Below are 17831 nucleotides of genomic sequence, written 5' to 3'. Positions count from 1 at the left end.
TTTGTCCAAAAATGGCATTTCCAGTTAAGGTTTTCGGCAAAATTCATCTAATGGTGGCAAAAAGGGTTTTCAACGTGGAATTTTGTCGAAAAAATTCTTTTCCGGCCACAATTTTGTCCAAAAATGGCATTTCCAGTTAAGGTTTTCGGCAAAATTCATCTAATGGTGGCAAAAAGGGTTTTCAACGTGGAATTTTGTCGAAAAAATTCTTTTCCGGCCACAATTTTGTCCAAAAATGGCATTTCCAGTTAAGGTTTTCGGCAAAATTCATCTAATGGTGGCAAAAAGGGTTTTCAACGTGGAATTTTGTCGAAAAAATTCTTTTCCGGCCACAATTTTGTCCAAAAATGGCATTTCCAGTTAAGGTTTTCGGCAAAATTCATCTAATGGTGGCAAAAAGGGTTTTCAACGTGGAATTTTGTCGAAAAAATTCTTTTCCGGCCACAATTTTGTCCAAAAATGGCATTTCCAGTTAAGGTTTTCGGCAAAATTCATCTAATGGTGGCAAAAAGGGTTTTCAACGTGGAATTTTGTCGAAAAAATTCTTTTCCGGCCACAATTTTGTCCAAAAATGGCATTTCCAGTTAAGGTTTTCGGCAAAATTCATCTAATGGTGGCAAAAAAGGGTTTTCAACGTGGAATTTTGTCGAAAAAATTCTTTTCCGGCCACAATTTTGTCCAAAAATGGCATTTCCAGTTAAGGTTTTCGGCAAAATTCATCTAATGGTGGCAAAAAGGGTTTTCAACGTGGAATTTTGTCGAAAAAATTCTTTTCCGGCCACAATTTTGTCCAAAAATGGCATTTCCAGTTAAGGTTTTCGGCAAAATTCATCTAATGGTGGCAAAAAGGGTTTTCAACGTGGAATTTTGTCGAAAAAATTCTTTTCCGGCCACAATTTTGTCCAAAAATGGCATTTCCAGTTAAGGTTTTCGGCAAAATTCATCTAATGGTGGCAAAAAGGGTTTTCAACGTGGAATTTTGTCGAAAAAATTCTTTTCCGGCCACAATTTTGTCCAAAAATGGCATTTCCAGTTAAGGTTTTCGGCAAAATTCATCTAATGGTGGCAAAAAGGGTTTTCAACGTGGAATTTTGTCGAAAAAATTCTTTTCAGTCTACAATTTTGTCCAAAAATGGCATTTCCAATTAAGGTTTTCGGCAAAATTCATCTAATGGTGGCAAAAAGGGGTTTTCAACGTGGAATTTTGTCGAAAAAATTCTTTTCCGGCCACAATTTTGTCCAAAAATGGCATTTCCAGTTAAGGTTTTCGGCAAAATTCATCTAATGGTGGCAAAAAGGGTTTTCAAAGTGGAATTTTGTCGAAAAAATTCTTTTCCGCCCACAATTTTGTCCAAAAATGGCATTTCCAGTGAGGTTTTCGGCAAAATTCATCTGATGATAGCAAAAAGGGCTTTCAAAATGGAATTTTGCCGAAAAAATTCTTTTCCGAGTTTAATTTTGTTGAAAAATTATTGTTTCCAGAAGGATTTTCCGCAAAATTCATCTAATAGGGGCAAAAAGGGTTTTCAAAATGTAATTTTGTCGAAAAAATTCTTTTCCGTCCACAATTTTGTTCAAAAATGGCATTTCCAGTTAAGGTTTTCGGCAAAATTCATCTAATGGTGGCAAAAAGGGTAATTTTTTCAGAAAAAAAGTTTCGATATCAAATTTCTTCCTAAAAATGGCTTCCCTCAAGTTCAATTTAGTCCAAAACGATTTTGAAGACCTAATTTTTGCCTAAAAGTAACTTTTTTCAAGTCTAAGATAGTCAAGAAACAATTTTAAAGGTCTAATTTCGTCTAAAAACAAATTTCAAGGTTGAATTAGATCTAAATCACCAAAATATGGGATTTAAAGGTCCAACTTCGTCTAAAAACACCTTTAAAGGTCTAATTTCGTCTAAAAACAAATTTCAAGGTTGAATTATAGATCTAAAAACACCAAAATATGGGATTTAACGGTTTAATATAATCTATAAATGTTTTTCGACTCATAAATTTTCCAAAAAAAGGCCTTCAAATGTATAATTTCGTTTAAAAAAGGTTTTCCTCAAATCTTATTCGAACTAAAACGATTAAAGCTTTAATTTCAGTCTAAAAATGAATTTTCCGAGTCTAAAATCGTCAAAAAAACGATCAACTTTCGACAAAAACAATAATCCAAAAACGATTTTCCCAAAAAATGACTTTTCCTCGCCACAAAATCGTAATTTCCCCCAAAAAATCGTCCCTCCAGACCTAAACTTTTTTCCATATCACTTTTTTTGTCGACTTGTCCAAGCCCAATTTGCCCAAAAACAAAAAACAAAAAAAAAAAAGTTTTCCCAAATCTGAGTCGGATAAAACGATAAAAAAATTCCCCGCCGCAAAATTCTTAAATTAATTATACGCGGCGCGATCGAAATATACCAACTCTCCACCTCGTACCATAGACGATAACGGAATTCCGACGTTGCCAAACGTTGCCCCGAACAACGTCGTAAATCACGTTACCACCGTATACGGGGTAAAGTCGATATCTTCGCGATCCCGTTACGACATTTTGACTGATCGGCATTCGAAAATTTGGCACTTGAATCACATTCCGATCCCGGAACGCTTCCTCTTCTTCGTCCCCTAATCCGCGTAATTCCTCAAACCGGCTTTGAATTCCGGCGGTACTTGCTTCCTGAAACAGTCCTCCAAAAAATCCCCCATACTTTCGTAGAGATGTCGCTTCACGCCGCCAAGATTGTGACTTTCGTCGGGGTAGATCTGGAAAATAACAAAAAAAAAAAAATCGTTCGAGCTGAAGTTTATAGTCGCACAGGCGCGTCACCTGTTGTCTGAAGAGCGTTCCGGCTTCCGACAGTGCCCTAACCAGCGCCATCGATTGTTGTAGGTGGACGTTATCGTCGGCGGTACCGTGTATCAAATAGAACATTTTGTCTTTTAGCTGTTCCGCTTTTTTGCTCACGTCCGCTTCTTCGTAACCTTTGTAATTGTCGGTTACGTTCGGTAGACCCATGAATCTTTCCGTGTACGCCGAATCTAATGGAAAATCGATCAAATCGATTAAATTCGTACAAAACCGATCAGAATCGATCAAATTCAATTAAAATCGATTAAATCGATCAAAACCGATTAAAATCGATCAAATTCAATTAAAATCGATCAAAACCGATCAAAATCGATTAAAACCGATCAATTCAATTAAAATCGATCAAAACCGATCAAATTCAATTAAATCGATCAAAAACCGATCAAAATCGATTAAAATCGATCAAAACCGACTAGTCTCGCCACTTTTTCGTGACTCAAACAATGATAATATCGATAATAAAATGTTTATGTCATTGATTATCGATGATATGACTTTCCAGGTCTAATGTCTACTTGAAAATTCTTTTTACGAGATCCATGTGTGTCCAAAAAAGACTTTTCCGAGTGAAATTTGGCTTTTTCAAGTCTAAATTTGTGCAACAACTGTTTTTATGGACCTTTTTTAAGATGAATTTTGGAAAACATGGTTTAGATCCAATTATGTCCATTAAAATGGTTTATTTCAAGTCCAATTTTGGCAAAAAAATGACTCTAGAGTCGAATTTTGATAAAAATAGCTTACCTAAGTAAAAATTTGTCAAAAAAATTATTCCAAAATCGAAATTTGTCAAAAAAAATTACCCCAAAGTCGAATTTGGACAGATATGACTTTTCCAAGTCTAAATATTTCAAAAAATATAACTTCAAAGTCAAAATCTTCTAAAAAAATGACTCCCGAGTCGTATTTCGACAGAAACGGCTTTTCCAGGTCAAAATTTGTCAAAAAAATCATTCCAAAATCAAAATTTGTAAAAAAAATGGCTCCAAAGTCGAATTTCGACATAAACGGCTTTTCCAGGTCAAAATTTGTCAAAAAAAAATGACCCCAAAGTCGAATTTGGACAGAAATGACTTTTCCAAGTCTAAATCTTTCAAAAAATATAACTTCAAAGTCAAAATCTTCTAAAAAAATGACTCCAGAGTCGAATTTCGACATAAACGGCATTTCCAGGTCAAAATTTGTCAAAAAAATCATTCCAAAATCAAAATTTGTCAAAAAAAATTACCCCAAAGTCGAATTTCGACATAAACGGCTTTTCCGGGTCAAAATTTGTCAAAAAAAATGACCGCAAAGTCGAATTTGGACAGAAAGGACTTTTCCAAGTCTAAATCTTTCAAAAAATATAACTTCAAAGTCAAAATCTTCTAAAAATATGACTCCCGAGTCGTATTTCGACAGAAACGGCTTTTCCAGGTCAAAATTTGTCAAAAAAATCATTCCAAAATCAAAATTTGTAAAAAAAATGGCTCCAAAGTCGAATTTCGACATAAACGGCTTTTCCAGGTCAAAATTTGTCAAAAAAAAATGACCCCAAAGTCGAATTTGGACAGAAATGACTTTTCCAAGTCTAAATCTTTCAAAAAATATAACTTCAAAGTCAAAATCTTCTAAAAAAATGACTCCCGAGTCGTATTTCGACAGAAACGGCTTTTCCAGGTCAAAATTTGTCAAAAAAAAATGACCCCAAAGTCGAATTTGGACAGAAATGACTTTTCCAAGTCTAAATCTTTCAAAAAATATAACTTCAAAGTCAAAATCTTCTAAAAAAAATGACTCCCGAGTCGTATTTCGACAGAAACGGCTTTTCCAGGTCAAAATTTGTCAAAAAAAAAATGACCCCAAAGTCGAATTTGGACAGAAAGGACTTTTCCAAGTCTAAATCTTTCAAAAAAAATAACTCCCAAAGTTAAAATCTCCCAAAAAATGACTCCCGAGTCGTATTTCGACAGAAACGGCTTTACCAGGTCAAAATTTGTCAAAAAAATCATTCCAAAATCAAAATTTGTAAAAAAAAATGGCTCCAAAGTCGAATTTCGACATAAACGGCTTTTCCAGGTCAAAATTTGTCAAAAAAAAATGACCCCAAAGTCGAATTTGGACAGAAATGACTTTTCCAAGTCTAAATCTTTCAAAAAAATAACTCCACAGTCAAAATCTTTCAAAAAAATGACTCCAGAGTCGAATTTCGACATAAACGGCTTTTCCAGGTCAAAATTTGTCAAAAAAAAATGACCCCAAAGTCGAATTTGGACAGAAATGACTTTTCCAAGTCTAAATCTTTCAAAAAATATAACTTCAAAGTCAAAATCTTCTAAAAAAATGACTCCCGAGTCGTATTTCGACAGAAACGGCTTTTCCAGGTCAAAATTTGTCAAAAAAATCATTCCAAAATCAAAATTTGTAAAAAAAAATGGCTCCAAAGTCGAATTTCGACATAAACGGCTTTTCCAGGTCAAAATTTGTCAAAAAAAAATGACCCCAAAGTCGAATTTGGACAGAAATGACTTTTCCAAGTCTAAATCTTTCAAAAAAATAACTCCACAGTCAAAATCTTTCAAAAAAATGACTCCAGAGTCGAATTTCGACATAAACGGCATTTCCAGGTCAAAATTTGTCAAAAAAATCATTCCAAAATCAAAATTTGTCAAAAAAATGAGCCCAAAGTCGAATTTGGAGAGAAATGATTGTTCCAAGTCAAAATCTTTCAAAAAAATGACTCCACAGTCAAAATCTTTCAAAAAAATGACTCCAGAGTCGAATTTCGACAGAAACGGCTTTTCCAGGTCATAATTTGTCAAAAATATTACTCGAAAGTCGAATTTGCACTAAAAGACAAAAAAAAATTCTCGTAAAAATGACTTCCAAGCGGAATTTGAACAGAAATGGCTTTTCAAAGTCAAAATCTTCAAGAAAAAATGAAACTAGAGTCGAAAATTAATCAGAAAACAGTTTTTCCAAGTCTACATTAAAAAAATATATTAGTCACAAGTCAATAAATGACTATTCCAGGTCTAAATGTTGTCAAAAAAATCCTAATTCATTTAAATATGTTTTTCCAGGTATCTTTCCGTTGAAAAAATGCGTTTTCCATGTCCAAATTCAAACAAAGTTATTGTCAGAGCTTAATTGAAAATTCAACGAATGTTCGCGCCGAGCGGCTCGGCTCGACCGCCACATATTTAGTCGAACAATCCCTAATTGGATGAAAAATGAAAAAAAAATCATTGAAATAAAGACAATTACCGTATAATTTCCAATTAGTTACAGGGGACACGGCTACGGCACATCGAAAAACTTTCTTGGGACTAGCTAAAGCCAATGCCGCCACGAATCCCCCGTAGCTCCAGCCCCAAACGGCGACGCGTCGTTTATCGATAAAATGCTGCGTGTCCCTCAAGTACCTGCCGAAGAAAACAAACATCAATAAAACCCGAAACTACGACCCCTCCCGCCCCAAAAACGAACTTACTCCGTAACTTCCAGCTGATCCGCCACTTCTAAGGATCCCAATTTATAATAAACTTTGTGTAGTATCCTATGTCCTTGACCGCCGGTACCCCTGCCGTCTATTTGGGCCACAATATAATCCTTGTTTCCCGCTAAATAAGTGTTCCAATCAACCCGCCATCTTTCGGTGACCAATTGACTACCCGGTGCACCGTATACTTGAACTATCAAAGGGTATCTGGTTATTTCGTCTTCTCGTAGCCCCGGAGGCAGATGAAGACGAATTTGGGCTTGATAACTGAGAATCAAGTCAAAAAAAAAAATTATTGATCGATAAATTTTGGAGAAAAATATGGTTTGAGGCAGTTATCGAATAAGGGTGTGTTTACATCAAACGATACGGCGCCGGTACCGCAAATACGCCGCTGGAGATGAAGGCTTGATCATATGTTAATGAATAATTGGTTTTCATGGGCATTTTCACATTAGCGGATAATGATAAGGGCGTTTTTACACCAGCCGAAATGTTACCGGTGCGGCAAAAACCCCGGAAGCGATGATTGCATGTTGATAAATGGGGTGGTTTCCATACTAGTCGGTGTAATTGAAGGATTAAAGCGACTTTTCCTCCTCCAACTCAAATTTTGCGAAAAAACGGACTTTTATAACAATAATTTTCCTCAAAAATCAATTTTCCAGTCTCTAACTTTCTCAAAAATCACTTTTCGAATTAAAAGTTTCTACTAAATGAATTTTAGAACTCCAATTTTGTCAAAAGCCGCTTCTCCAACTTTAACTTTATCAAAAAAGGGTTTGCCTACTCTAATTTTATCCAAAAAAGATTTTTCAAACTCCAGCTTTCTCAAAAAACAACTTTTTCAACTATAATTTTCTCCAAAATCGAATTTTCCAACCTCAACTTTTTCAAAAGCCACTTATCCAGCTCTAAGCTTTTAGAAAATTAATTTTCCAACAACAATTTTGTGAAAAGCGATTTCTCTAGCTATAATATTCTCTAAATACGAATTTTCACAGTCCAATTTTCTCAACAAAGGCTTTTCCAACTCTAATGTTGCAAAAAACGACTTTTTCAACTTCAAATTTCTCCAAAATCGACATCTCCAACCACAACTTTCTCAAAAACTATTTTTCCAACTCCAGTTACGCGAAAAAACAACTTCTCCAACTCCAACAACGAATAATCTAACACCAAATTTGTTAAAAACGAATTTTCCAGCTCCAAATTTGTCAAAAACGAATTTTCCAGCTCCAAATTTGTCAGAAATGCGTTTTCCAGCTCCAAATTTGTCAGAAATGCGTTTTCCAATTCAAATTTTACGATAAATTTAATCGATAGCGAATTCTCCAACTCTAATTCTGTCAAAAAACGACTTTTCCAACTCTAATTTTGTTAATAAACAATTCTATTTATGTTGAAAAACGATTTTTTCATCTTCAGCCTCAAAAACGACTTTCCAACTCTAGCTTTCCTCAAAAACAAATTTCCCAGCTTCAACTTTCTCAAAAACGACTTTCCCAACTCTAAAAGCCGATTTTCCAACACCAACTTTCTCAAAAGCCATTTTTAAACCAAAAGTTTCAAAAAAACGAATTTTCCAATTCAAAATCTGTCAGAAAACGACTTTTCCAACTCAAATTTTCTCCAAAAACTAATTTCCCAGCTTCAACTTTCTCAAAAACGACTTTCCCAACTCTAAAAGCCGATTTTCCAACACCAACTTTCTCAAAAGCCATTTTTAAACTCAAAGTTTCAAGAAAACGAATTTTCCAATTCAAAATCTGTCAGAAAACGACTTTTCCAACTCAAATTTTCTCCAAAAACTAATTTCCCAGCTTCAACTTTTTCAAAAACGACTTTCCCAACTCTAAAAGCCGATTTTCCAACACCAACTTTCTCAAAAGCCATTTTTAAACCCAAAGTTTCAAAAAAACGAATTTTCCAATTCAAAATCTGTCAGAAAACGACTTTTCCAACTCAAATTTTCTCCAAAAACTAATTTCCCAGCTTCAACTTTTTCAAAAACGACTTTCCCAACTCTAAAAGCCGATTTTCCAACACCAACTTTCTCAAAAGCCATTTTTAAACCCAAAGTTTCAAAAAAACGAATTTTCCAATTCAAAATCTGTCAGAAAACGACTTTTCCAACTCAAATTTTCTCCAAAAACTAATTTCCCAGCTTCAACTTTCTCAAAAACGACTTTCCCAACTCTAAAAGCCGATTTTCCAACACCAACTTTCTCAAAAGCCATTTTTAAACTCAAAGTTTCAAAAAAACGAATTTTCCAATTCAAAATCTGTCAGAAAACGACTTTTCCAACTCAAATTTTCTCCAAAAACTAATTTCCCAACTTCAACTTTCTCAAAAACGACTTTCCCAACTCTAAAAGCCGATTTTCCAACACCAACTTTCTCAAAAGCCATTTTTAAACCCAAAGTTTCAAAAAAACGAATTTTCCAATTCAAAATCTGTCAGAAAACGACTTTTCCAACTCAAATTTTCTCCAAAAACTAATTTCCCAGCTTCAACTTTCTCAAAAACGACTTTCCCAACTCTAAAAGCCGATTTTCCAACACCAACTTTCTCAAAAGCCATTTTTAAACCCAAAGTTTCAAAAAAACGAATTTTCCAATTCAAAATCTGTCAGAAAACGACTTTTCCAACTCAAATTTTCTCCAAAAACTAATTTCCCAACTTCAACTTTCTCAAAAACGACTTTCCCAACTCTAAAAGCCGATTTTCCAACACCAACTTTCTCAAAAGCCATTTTTAAACCCAAAGTTTCAAAAAAACGAATTTTCCAATTCAAAATCTGTCAGAAAACGACTTTTCCAACTCAAATTTTCTCCAAAAACTAATTTCCCAGCTTCAACTTTCTCAAAAACGACTTTCCCAACTCTAAAAGCCGATTTTCCAACACCAACTTTCTCAAAAGCCATTTTTAAACCCAAAGTTTCAAAAAAACGAATTTTCCAATTCAAAATCTGTCAGAAAACGACTTTTCCAACTCAAATTTTCTCCAAAAACTAATTTCCCAGCTTCAACTTTCTCAAAAACGACTTTCCCAACTCTAAAAGCCGATTTTCCAACACCAACTTTCTCAAAAGCCATTTTTAAACTCAAAGTTTCAAAAAAACGAATTTTCCAATTCAAAATCTGTCAGAAAACGACTTTTCCAACTCAAATTTTCTCCAAAAACTAATTTCCCAACTTCAACTTTCTCAAAAACGACTTTCCCAACTCTAAAAGCCGATTTTCCAACACCAACTTTCTCAAAAGCCATTTTTCAACCCAAAGTTTCAAAAAAAAACGAATTTTCCAATTCAAAATCTGTCAGAAAACGACTTTTTCAATTCAAACGTTCTCAAAAACCATTTTTCCAACTCAAAATTTTTAGTAAACGAATTTTCCTACTCCAATTTTGTCGAAAGCGACTGCTCCAACTCTAATTTGTTCAGAAAGCCACTTTCACACTCCAATCTCCTCAAAAACGATTTTTCCAACTCAAATTTTCTCCAAAAACTAATTTCCAAGCTCTAACTTTTTCAAAAACCACTTTTCCAACTCAAAGTTTTTAGTAAACGAATTCTCCCACTCCAATTTTGTCGAAAACGACTACTCCAACTCTAATTTTGTCAAAAAACCACTTTCACGTTCTAAATTTCTCAAAATCTACTTTTCCGACTCAAATTTCGCGGAGAAATGAATTTTTCAACTCTAATTCGGTCAGAGCACGATATCTTCAACTAAAACCTTCTCAAAAACGATTTTTCCAACTCAAATTTTCTCCAAAAACTAATTTCCCAGCTTCAACTTTCTCAAAAACGAATTTCCCAACTCTAAAAGCCGATTTTCCAACACCAACTTTCTCAAAAGCCATTTTTCAACCCAAAGTTTCAAAAAAAAACGAATTTTCCAATTCAAAATCTGTCAGAAAACGACTTTTTCAATTCAAACGTTCTCAAAAACCATTTTTCCAACTCAAAGTTTTTAGTAAACGAATTCTCCCACTCCAATTTACCAACTCCGATTCGCTCTAATTATTAATAAATATTAATGATACTAAATCGGTATCTCCATCTATCGACGTAAAAAATACTCACCCTCCGGATATGTGCACCGGAAACGTCCTCATCTGCGGCATCGCCATATCTTCCACCCTCTCCCTTAATTCCGTGTTATTCTGAAGCCACATCAACAGCTTCGATTTCGGCATACCAGTTTTGTACAACGCGCTAGTCGGTATACCGGGCCCCAAACATTCCAATACGTAATAAGCGGAATTCGGACTGAATATCGCGTTGTGGTACAAACAAGGCGGTTCCTTATCGACGGCTTTCTGTTTTCTTCTACGCCGTCTCGTTGGCGGAGTGGTAAGAACGACGTCCTCGTCCTCCTCGTCCCAACCGCTCGTTTTTACCCTGTAGATATTCTCGTCGAGAGATATGAACGGCGGTTGGGTCGGCGCGGGTTCTTTCGCGCACGTCAGGCATACGGGAGGGGGTAAGGAAGCGCCCGTTCTAGGCGGTACCGATGCTACCCTGTACAGATGCAATTGACCCGGTTTTCCTTCGGGGATTCCCAGGAAATATCTGGAATCATTTTTTTTTCGGTCCATTTCGAAGGAGATAAATAAGTGAATGAGTACATGAATAAATAAATAATTGAATAAATAAGTGATCAAAGAAATAAATGAATAGATGTTTAAATAAATTTATAAATAGATAGATCGATTGAAGAATGAATAAATAAATGATTAAATAAGTAAATGAATAAATAAGTGACCAAAGAAATCAATAAATGAGAAAATAAGTGAATGGTTAAATAAATTAGTGGATTGATGATTGAAAAATTGAATAAATAATTAAATAAATACGTAAATAATTAAGAAAATAAGTGAAGATATAAATAAATAAATTGAATAATAAATGAAATAATGAATAAATAAATCAATAAATGATAAAATAAGTGAATGGTTAAATAAATAAGTGGATTGATGATTGAAAAATTGAATAAATAATTAAATAAATGCGTAAATGATTAAGAAAATAAGTGAAGATATAAATAAATAAATTGAATAATAAATGAATAAATGAAATAATGAATAAATAAAGCAATAAATGATAAAATAAGTGAATGGTTGAATAAATAAGTGAATTGATGGTTGAAAAATTGGATAAATAATTAAAGAAATAATTGAATGAATACGTAAATGATTAAAAAAGTAAGTGAGGATATAAATAAATAAATTGATAATAAATAAATCAATAAATGAGAAAATAAGTCAATGGTTAAATAAATAAGTGGATTGATGATTGAAAAATTGAATAAATAATTAAATAAATACGCAAATGATTAAGAAAATAGTGAAGATATAAATAAATAAATTGAATAATAAATAAATAAATGAAATAATGAATAAATAAAGCAATAAATGATAAAATAAGTGAATGGTTGAATAAATAAGTGGATTGATGGTTGAAAAATTGGATAAATAATTAAATAAATAATTGAATGAATACGTAAATGATTAAAAAAGTAAGTGAGGATATAAATAAATAAATTGAATAATAAACAAAACAATAAATGAGAAAATAAGTCAATGGTTAAATAAATAAGTGGATTGATGATTGAAAAATTGAATAAATAATTAAATAAATACGCAAATGATTAAAAAAATAAGTGAAGATATAAATAAATAAATTGAATAATAAATGAATAAATGAAATAATGAATAAATAAAGCAATAAATGATAAAATAAGTGAATGGTTGAATAAATAAGTGAATTGATGGTTGAAAAATTGGATAAATAATTAAATAAATAATTGAATGAATACGTAAATGATTAAAAGGATATAAATAAATAAATTGGGTAATAAAGTAATGAATAAATAGATTTAATATGAATTTGCGAATGTGAAAACATTTTTTACGATCCAGATTGGAATTTAGAAGATATTCCAAATATTGTCAAATTTTCCGTATAAAAGATAATACTCACATAACATCATTCGAATGATCCCAAGTGAGTATCCTCGAAATTTCGAATCTTCCGTGAGTCAGAGGTATAAAACGACGTTTCGGAATATTAACGGCGACGGCGTGTCGAAAATTTCCCGCCGCCCCGTCCCTGACTGGAGCTATCGTGATATATTTCGAACTATCCGTCCCGAATACGGGACTGTCGCCCATATCCACCCAACCGTGACCGTCGTTCGTGATGCGCTGCGTCTAAAACACCACGTCAATATACAGGACGTCCAGGTTATTCGGTAAATGACACTTTAATACCCACCTCTCTACAGTCCCATTTAGGACTCGAGCAAATGGTTATTACCGATAAGTTTTGGGGACGATTCAACCAGACCACGCTGATTTCCGTCGAACTTATCCACGTGACGGCGGTGAAGTAGTGGTCGCTGCAATTTCGAAAAAAAAAACAAAAAAAAAATGGAAAATACAAAACTCGAAATCGAAAAACGTCGTTGGAATACCTGCGCGCTATAACGGTGGGCGGCGAAACGGGTTTCATTTTGATATTAGACGTATCGGCGAGATCGGCAACGGTTAGTACGACTTGAGGATTTCTGGTACCCGGTTTCGGGTACCTCAGCGATCTAATATCCGGATATAATCCGGAACCGTACCAAGGAAATCTTAGTTCTTCCACCAAACTATCGTTAAACGAGGCGAATACCATCAACATACCGTCGGCGGACATCCATACGGCGGAATTGCTACCGAGAATTTCCTCTGAAACAACGAATTTTTTATCGTTGATTCCTCGAACACAATCGGAACAGTCTAGAATGGTCGACAAATGCGTGAATATGCGAGCAAACGCCACATTACGGGGGAAAAGTGAACGCAACTAAGCGGTACGAATATACAGTATGTCCCAAAAGTGGATAAACGAGTCGAAAAACGATTCTTTTAAAACGAAATTCAATATATTTAATTTTGGAACATCCTGTAAAGTTATAAACAAATTTAGAACGGATTAATACGTGTAGATAACCCAACTAAGCAGGGCGAATATACAGTATGTCCCGAAAGTAGATAAACGAGTCGAAAAACGATTCTTTTTAAACGAAATTCAATATATTTAATTTTGGGACATCCTGTAAAGTTATAAACAAATTTAGAACGGATTAATACGTGTAGATAACCCAACTAAGCAGGGCGAATATACAGTATGTCCCGAAAGTAGATAAACGAGTCGAAAAACGATTCTTTTTAAACGAAATTCAATATATTTAATTTTGGGACATCCTGTGAGGTTATAAACAAATTTAGAACGGATTAATACGTGTAGATAACCCAACTAAGCAGGACGAATATACAGTATGTCCCGAAAGTAGATAAACGAGTCGAAAAACGATTCTTTTTAAACGAAATTCAATATATTTAATTTTGGGACATCCTGTGAGGTTATAAACAAATTTAGAACGGATTAATACGTGTAGATAACCCAACTAAGCAGGACGAATATACAGTATGTCCCGAAAGTAGATAAACGAGTCGAAAAACGATTCTTTTAAAACGAAATTCAATATATTCAATTTTGGGACATCCTGTAAGGTTATAAACAAATTTAGAACGGATTAATACGTGTAGATAACCCAACTAAGCAGGGCGAATATACAGTATGTCCCGAAAGTAGATAAACGAGTCGAAAAACGATTCTTTTAAAACGAAATTCAATATATTCACTTTTGGGACATCCTGTAAGGTTATAAACAAATTTAGAACGGATTAATGCGTGTTGGGAATCCAAATAAGCAGGACGAATATACAGTATGTCCCAAAAGTAGATAAACGAGTCGAAAAACGATTCTTTTAAAACGAAATTCAATATATTCAATTTTGGGACATCCTGTAAGGTTATAAACAAATTTAGAACGGATTAATACGTGTAGATAACCCAACTAAGCAGGACGAATATACAGTATGTCCCGAAAGTGGATAAACGAGTCGAAAAACGATTCTTTTTAAACGAAATTCAATATATTTAATTTTGGGACATCCTGTAAGGTTATAAACAAATTTAGAACGAATTAATACGTGTAGAGAGCCCAACTAAGCAGGACGAATATACAGTATGTCCCAAAAGTGGATAAACGAGTCGAAAAACGATTCTTTTAAAACGAAATTCAATATATTTAATTTTGGGACATCCTGTAAAGTTATAAACAAATTTAGAACGGATTAATACGTGTTGGGAATCCAACTAAGCAGAAAAAATATACAGTATGTCCCAAAAGTAGATGAATGAGTCGAGAAACGCTACTTTACTTTTCTAGATCAATTTTTTCGATTTTTGGAACATTCTGTATAAAAAATTATCTACATCAATAAAAGGATGTCTCGAAATTTATTAAACCATCTGTTAAATATATGATTTTATTTCAATCGAACGTTCTGTATTTGATTTTTGGGACATCCTGTACCTTTAAATATTAACAGTCATACAGAATGTCTGAAAAATGGTTCAACCTGTCAAATATACTATTTTTCCTGATCAAATGTCCTGTTTTTCATTTTTGAGACAACCTGTATGTAAAATTATTAATATCGATACAGGATGTCTCAAAAATAAATAAACTTGTCAAACATACCATTTTCCCAAGACGAACGCCTTATTTTTCATTTGAGGGACATCCTGTATGTAAATTCATTAACCTCAATAAAGGATGTCTCAAAATAGAGTAACCCTGTTAGATATATGATTTTTCCAGAACGATACGCTTATTTTTCATTTTTGAGACAATCTGTATGTAAAATTATTAACATCAATACAGGATGTCTCAAAAATGATCAACCCCGTCAAGTATATGAATTTTCCAAAATGAATACGCTAATTTCTAATTTTTGAGACAACCTGTATGTAAAATTATTAAAATCAATACATGGGATGTCTCAAAAATAAATAAACTTGTCAAACATACCATTTTCCCAAAACAAACGCCTTATTTTTCATTTGAGGGACATCCTGTATGTGATTTATTCACCCCCATACAGGATGTCTCAAAAGTGATAAACGAATACAAGAAATTTTGTTAAATCGAACGTCTTTACTCGATTTTCGGAACACCCTTTATGCCTGTAGATAATTTTATGTTATAGTCATTAGTCACATTCAAAAGTAAAATAATTTTTGAAAAGTATACCAACTAGACATCCTGTTAATACAAATGACTCACACTGTTTATTACTAAAACGATTTTTGTTAATGTCACATACACCACAATTATACAATGAAAAAAATAAATCAAGACGAATTGTATTTACCTTCATATAACCAATCCGGAACCCCGTGACTGACTACTCCTGGTACCGCCGTATGGGTTACCTTATAACCCATGTGAGACGTCGGCGTTTTCCTATAAAATATATTGTAGTCCTTCACCATAACTAACGCGTGTCCTTTCGGCGCCCATTGCGCCAATAATAAAAAGGGATGATCGTCATCTTGTGGTATTGGCCGAAGTGAAAAATCATTGCTGCAATATGAAAATATAAAAAATTTTCTGTTGTATTTCCATGCTGATAGCAACCTAAGAAAATGTTTTAATGGTCATAAAACTATTTTAAAATAAAAGTAATTTTTACGTTCAACAGAATTTCAATTTTACACCTTTAGGTTTGTAGTGACCATATTACATCCAACTGTAAGTGCATAATCACGTTCGGCAGTAAATTGTGAAGTTGAAAAGAGACGCTTAACTTCGACGAATTTTTACCAACACACATTAACATTTCACTGTTTATCATGAAGACGTAACATAATATTTTTTTTTTCACTTCTTCTCAAAAATATTTGTTAATAAAATCATAGTGAAAATTTGCAATAATATTCAAAAAACAATAAACAAAACGTTCTGTTTTTTACCGGTAAAATCATCTGTCGAAAATTAGTTTCACAAATAGCCACTAGAGAAATATTTTCGTTACCAAAATCATTAAATAACGACATACGTTCCCATACGTTATTATTCCCCCGTAAAGTTAAAAAGAGATACCGATAGTCATCAATTGAATTCTAGTAATTAATTTCGATTCAGCGTTGTCAGAATCGAAAGAAATTATATATCTAACGAATATTCTAATAATTATTCTAAGAAATTTTGTTTTCACTGAAATTAATTAATTAATAACAAAAACATTATTGAAAATATCGTTTTTATTATTCTTAAATGGTATGAGGAATTTACGTAACTTAATTGAGTTGTAAAAAGAAGTCTGGCAACGTTGTTATTATTTCATTTGAAAGCTACCACTTTCAAAAAACCGAATATTACCGTTTGCAATGATTTTAAACGCAGCTAAGTAATTTTTTATTGTTTAATTAAAGAAATATGTAGTAACATTTTTCAAAATAATTTACAGTGCGTGAAAATTTCAAACTGTTCGATATGATTCATTTGCTGTTAGAAAATAGTAAAAACTATGTGAATAAGTGCGTCGTTAAAGTGATTAAAAAGTGTAATAAATTAAAAAACCTTATAAACAATTGATTTTCTTATTAATAAGAGTGTTTATGTAGTTAAAGTGTTATAAAAGTATATCTAACAGCAATATTTTAATCTTTTTGTGAATCCTAACCTAACATTGTTCTTTTTATCGCATCCTCTGTTATTTCCATTTAAAGGTGAGTAAAAACAATTTTTTACATTCAAATATGTATTCAATGGATTTTTTATGAACAAATATTATATAAGAAGTTTCAAAATTATCGATTTGTATAAAAAAATGTAAGTAATTTTGATTTGAAATCTACGAGAAAAAGCAGTCGTTTAAACACCTTTAAGTACATAAAACAGTATGATAAATGAATTTAAAGTGTTTTAATGAGCGTTAAAGCGAACCTTTATTTTCTTTATCTAACTTTTAATCAAAGCTTTTCTCAATTTTTTTAATTTAAGTATACAAACAAAAAGTTTCGCTTTTATTAGAGCTCGAGATTGGTGCAGATGATAATATATTTGCATTCAAATTAAAAACAACACAAGGCGAAGTTGGAAAAACAACAAACTCTAAATTTCTGTTGCTGGAAAATTTAATTATGAGTATAAAACAAAGGGTTGCTTTATTAAAGCTAGGTATAAGACGGAATAGTTTTTTTTTTCTCAATACTTACCCACTTTGTACGTCGTAGATACTGTATTGAGCCAAATAAGAATGTCTGAAGAGCTTTTGTACGTTGGTCGCTAACAACAGGTACTTCTGATCAGGGGATAATTGGAAACGTGTGGGGTTCAACCGCAACTTAATGAAAAAAAAAACATTTCAACTAATGTTTCGGCTCGTTTTTAGTCAAATTAATACTTACAAACGTTTGATTTGACATAATTGTTCTAATTGTAAGATTGAAAGCATTCAAAATGCTTATACCCCCATAATGGTCTCTGAAAATAATTTCGTCATCTGAAATAGAGAAAAATTTACATTTAAATATATTTTTTTGGAATTTCTTCTACTTGGTGTAATTAAATCAATTT

General features: G+C 32.9%; 2 protein-coding genes across 2 annotated transcripts in view; one reads left to right on the top strand and one right to left on the bottom strand.

Moving 5' to 3' along the window:
• Positions 1-1894: 1894 nt before the first annotated feature.
• The window catches only part of LOC130443008 (dipeptidyl aminopeptidase-like protein 6), a 16847-nt gene continuing 910 nt past the window's right edge, over positions 1895-17831 (bottom strand). Inside the window, exons 3-13 of the mRNA XM_056777446.1 lie at positions 17663-17757; positions 17471-17598; positions 15622-15833; positions 12825-13083; positions 12626-12749; positions 12332-12561; positions 10433-10921; positions 6332-6607; positions 6106-6263; positions 2818-3029; positions 1895-2753 (exon numbers count right to left, since the gene is read on the bottom strand). Of these exons, the coding sequence (XP_056633424.1) occupies positions 2616-2753; positions 2818-3029; positions 6106-6263; positions 6332-6607; positions 10433-10921; positions 12332-12561; positions 12626-12749; positions 12825-13083; positions 15622-15833; positions 17471-17598; positions 17663-17757 (2321 nt within the window). The 3' untranslated portion in view covers positions 1895-2615. The remainder of the gene's footprint in view (positions 2754-2817; positions 3030-6105; positions 6264-6331; positions 6608-10432; positions 10922-12331; positions 12562-12625; positions 12750-12824; positions 13084-15621; positions 15834-17470; positions 17599-17662; positions 17758-17831) is intronic.
• LOC130443009 (peptide-N(4)-(N-acetyl-beta-glucosaminyl)asparagine amidase) overlaps positions 16967-17831 on the top strand; it is a 17637-nt gene continuing 16772 nt past the window's right edge. The window contains exon 1 of the mRNA XM_056777448.1: positions 16967-16981. The gene's annotated coding sequence lies outside the window, so the exon portion shown is untranslated. The remainder of the gene's footprint in view (positions 16982-17831) is intronic.

This window comes from Diorhabda sublineata, chromosome 4, assembly GCF_026230105.1.
Source record: "Diorhabda sublineata isolate icDioSubl1.1 chromosome 4, icDioSubl1.1, whole genome shotgun sequence".
NCBI classification, from domain to species: Eukaryota; Metazoa; Arthropoda; class Insecta; order Coleoptera; family Chrysomelidae; genus Diorhabda; species Diorhabda sublineata.
This window is presented reverse-complemented; position numbering and strand designations above follow the sequence as displayed.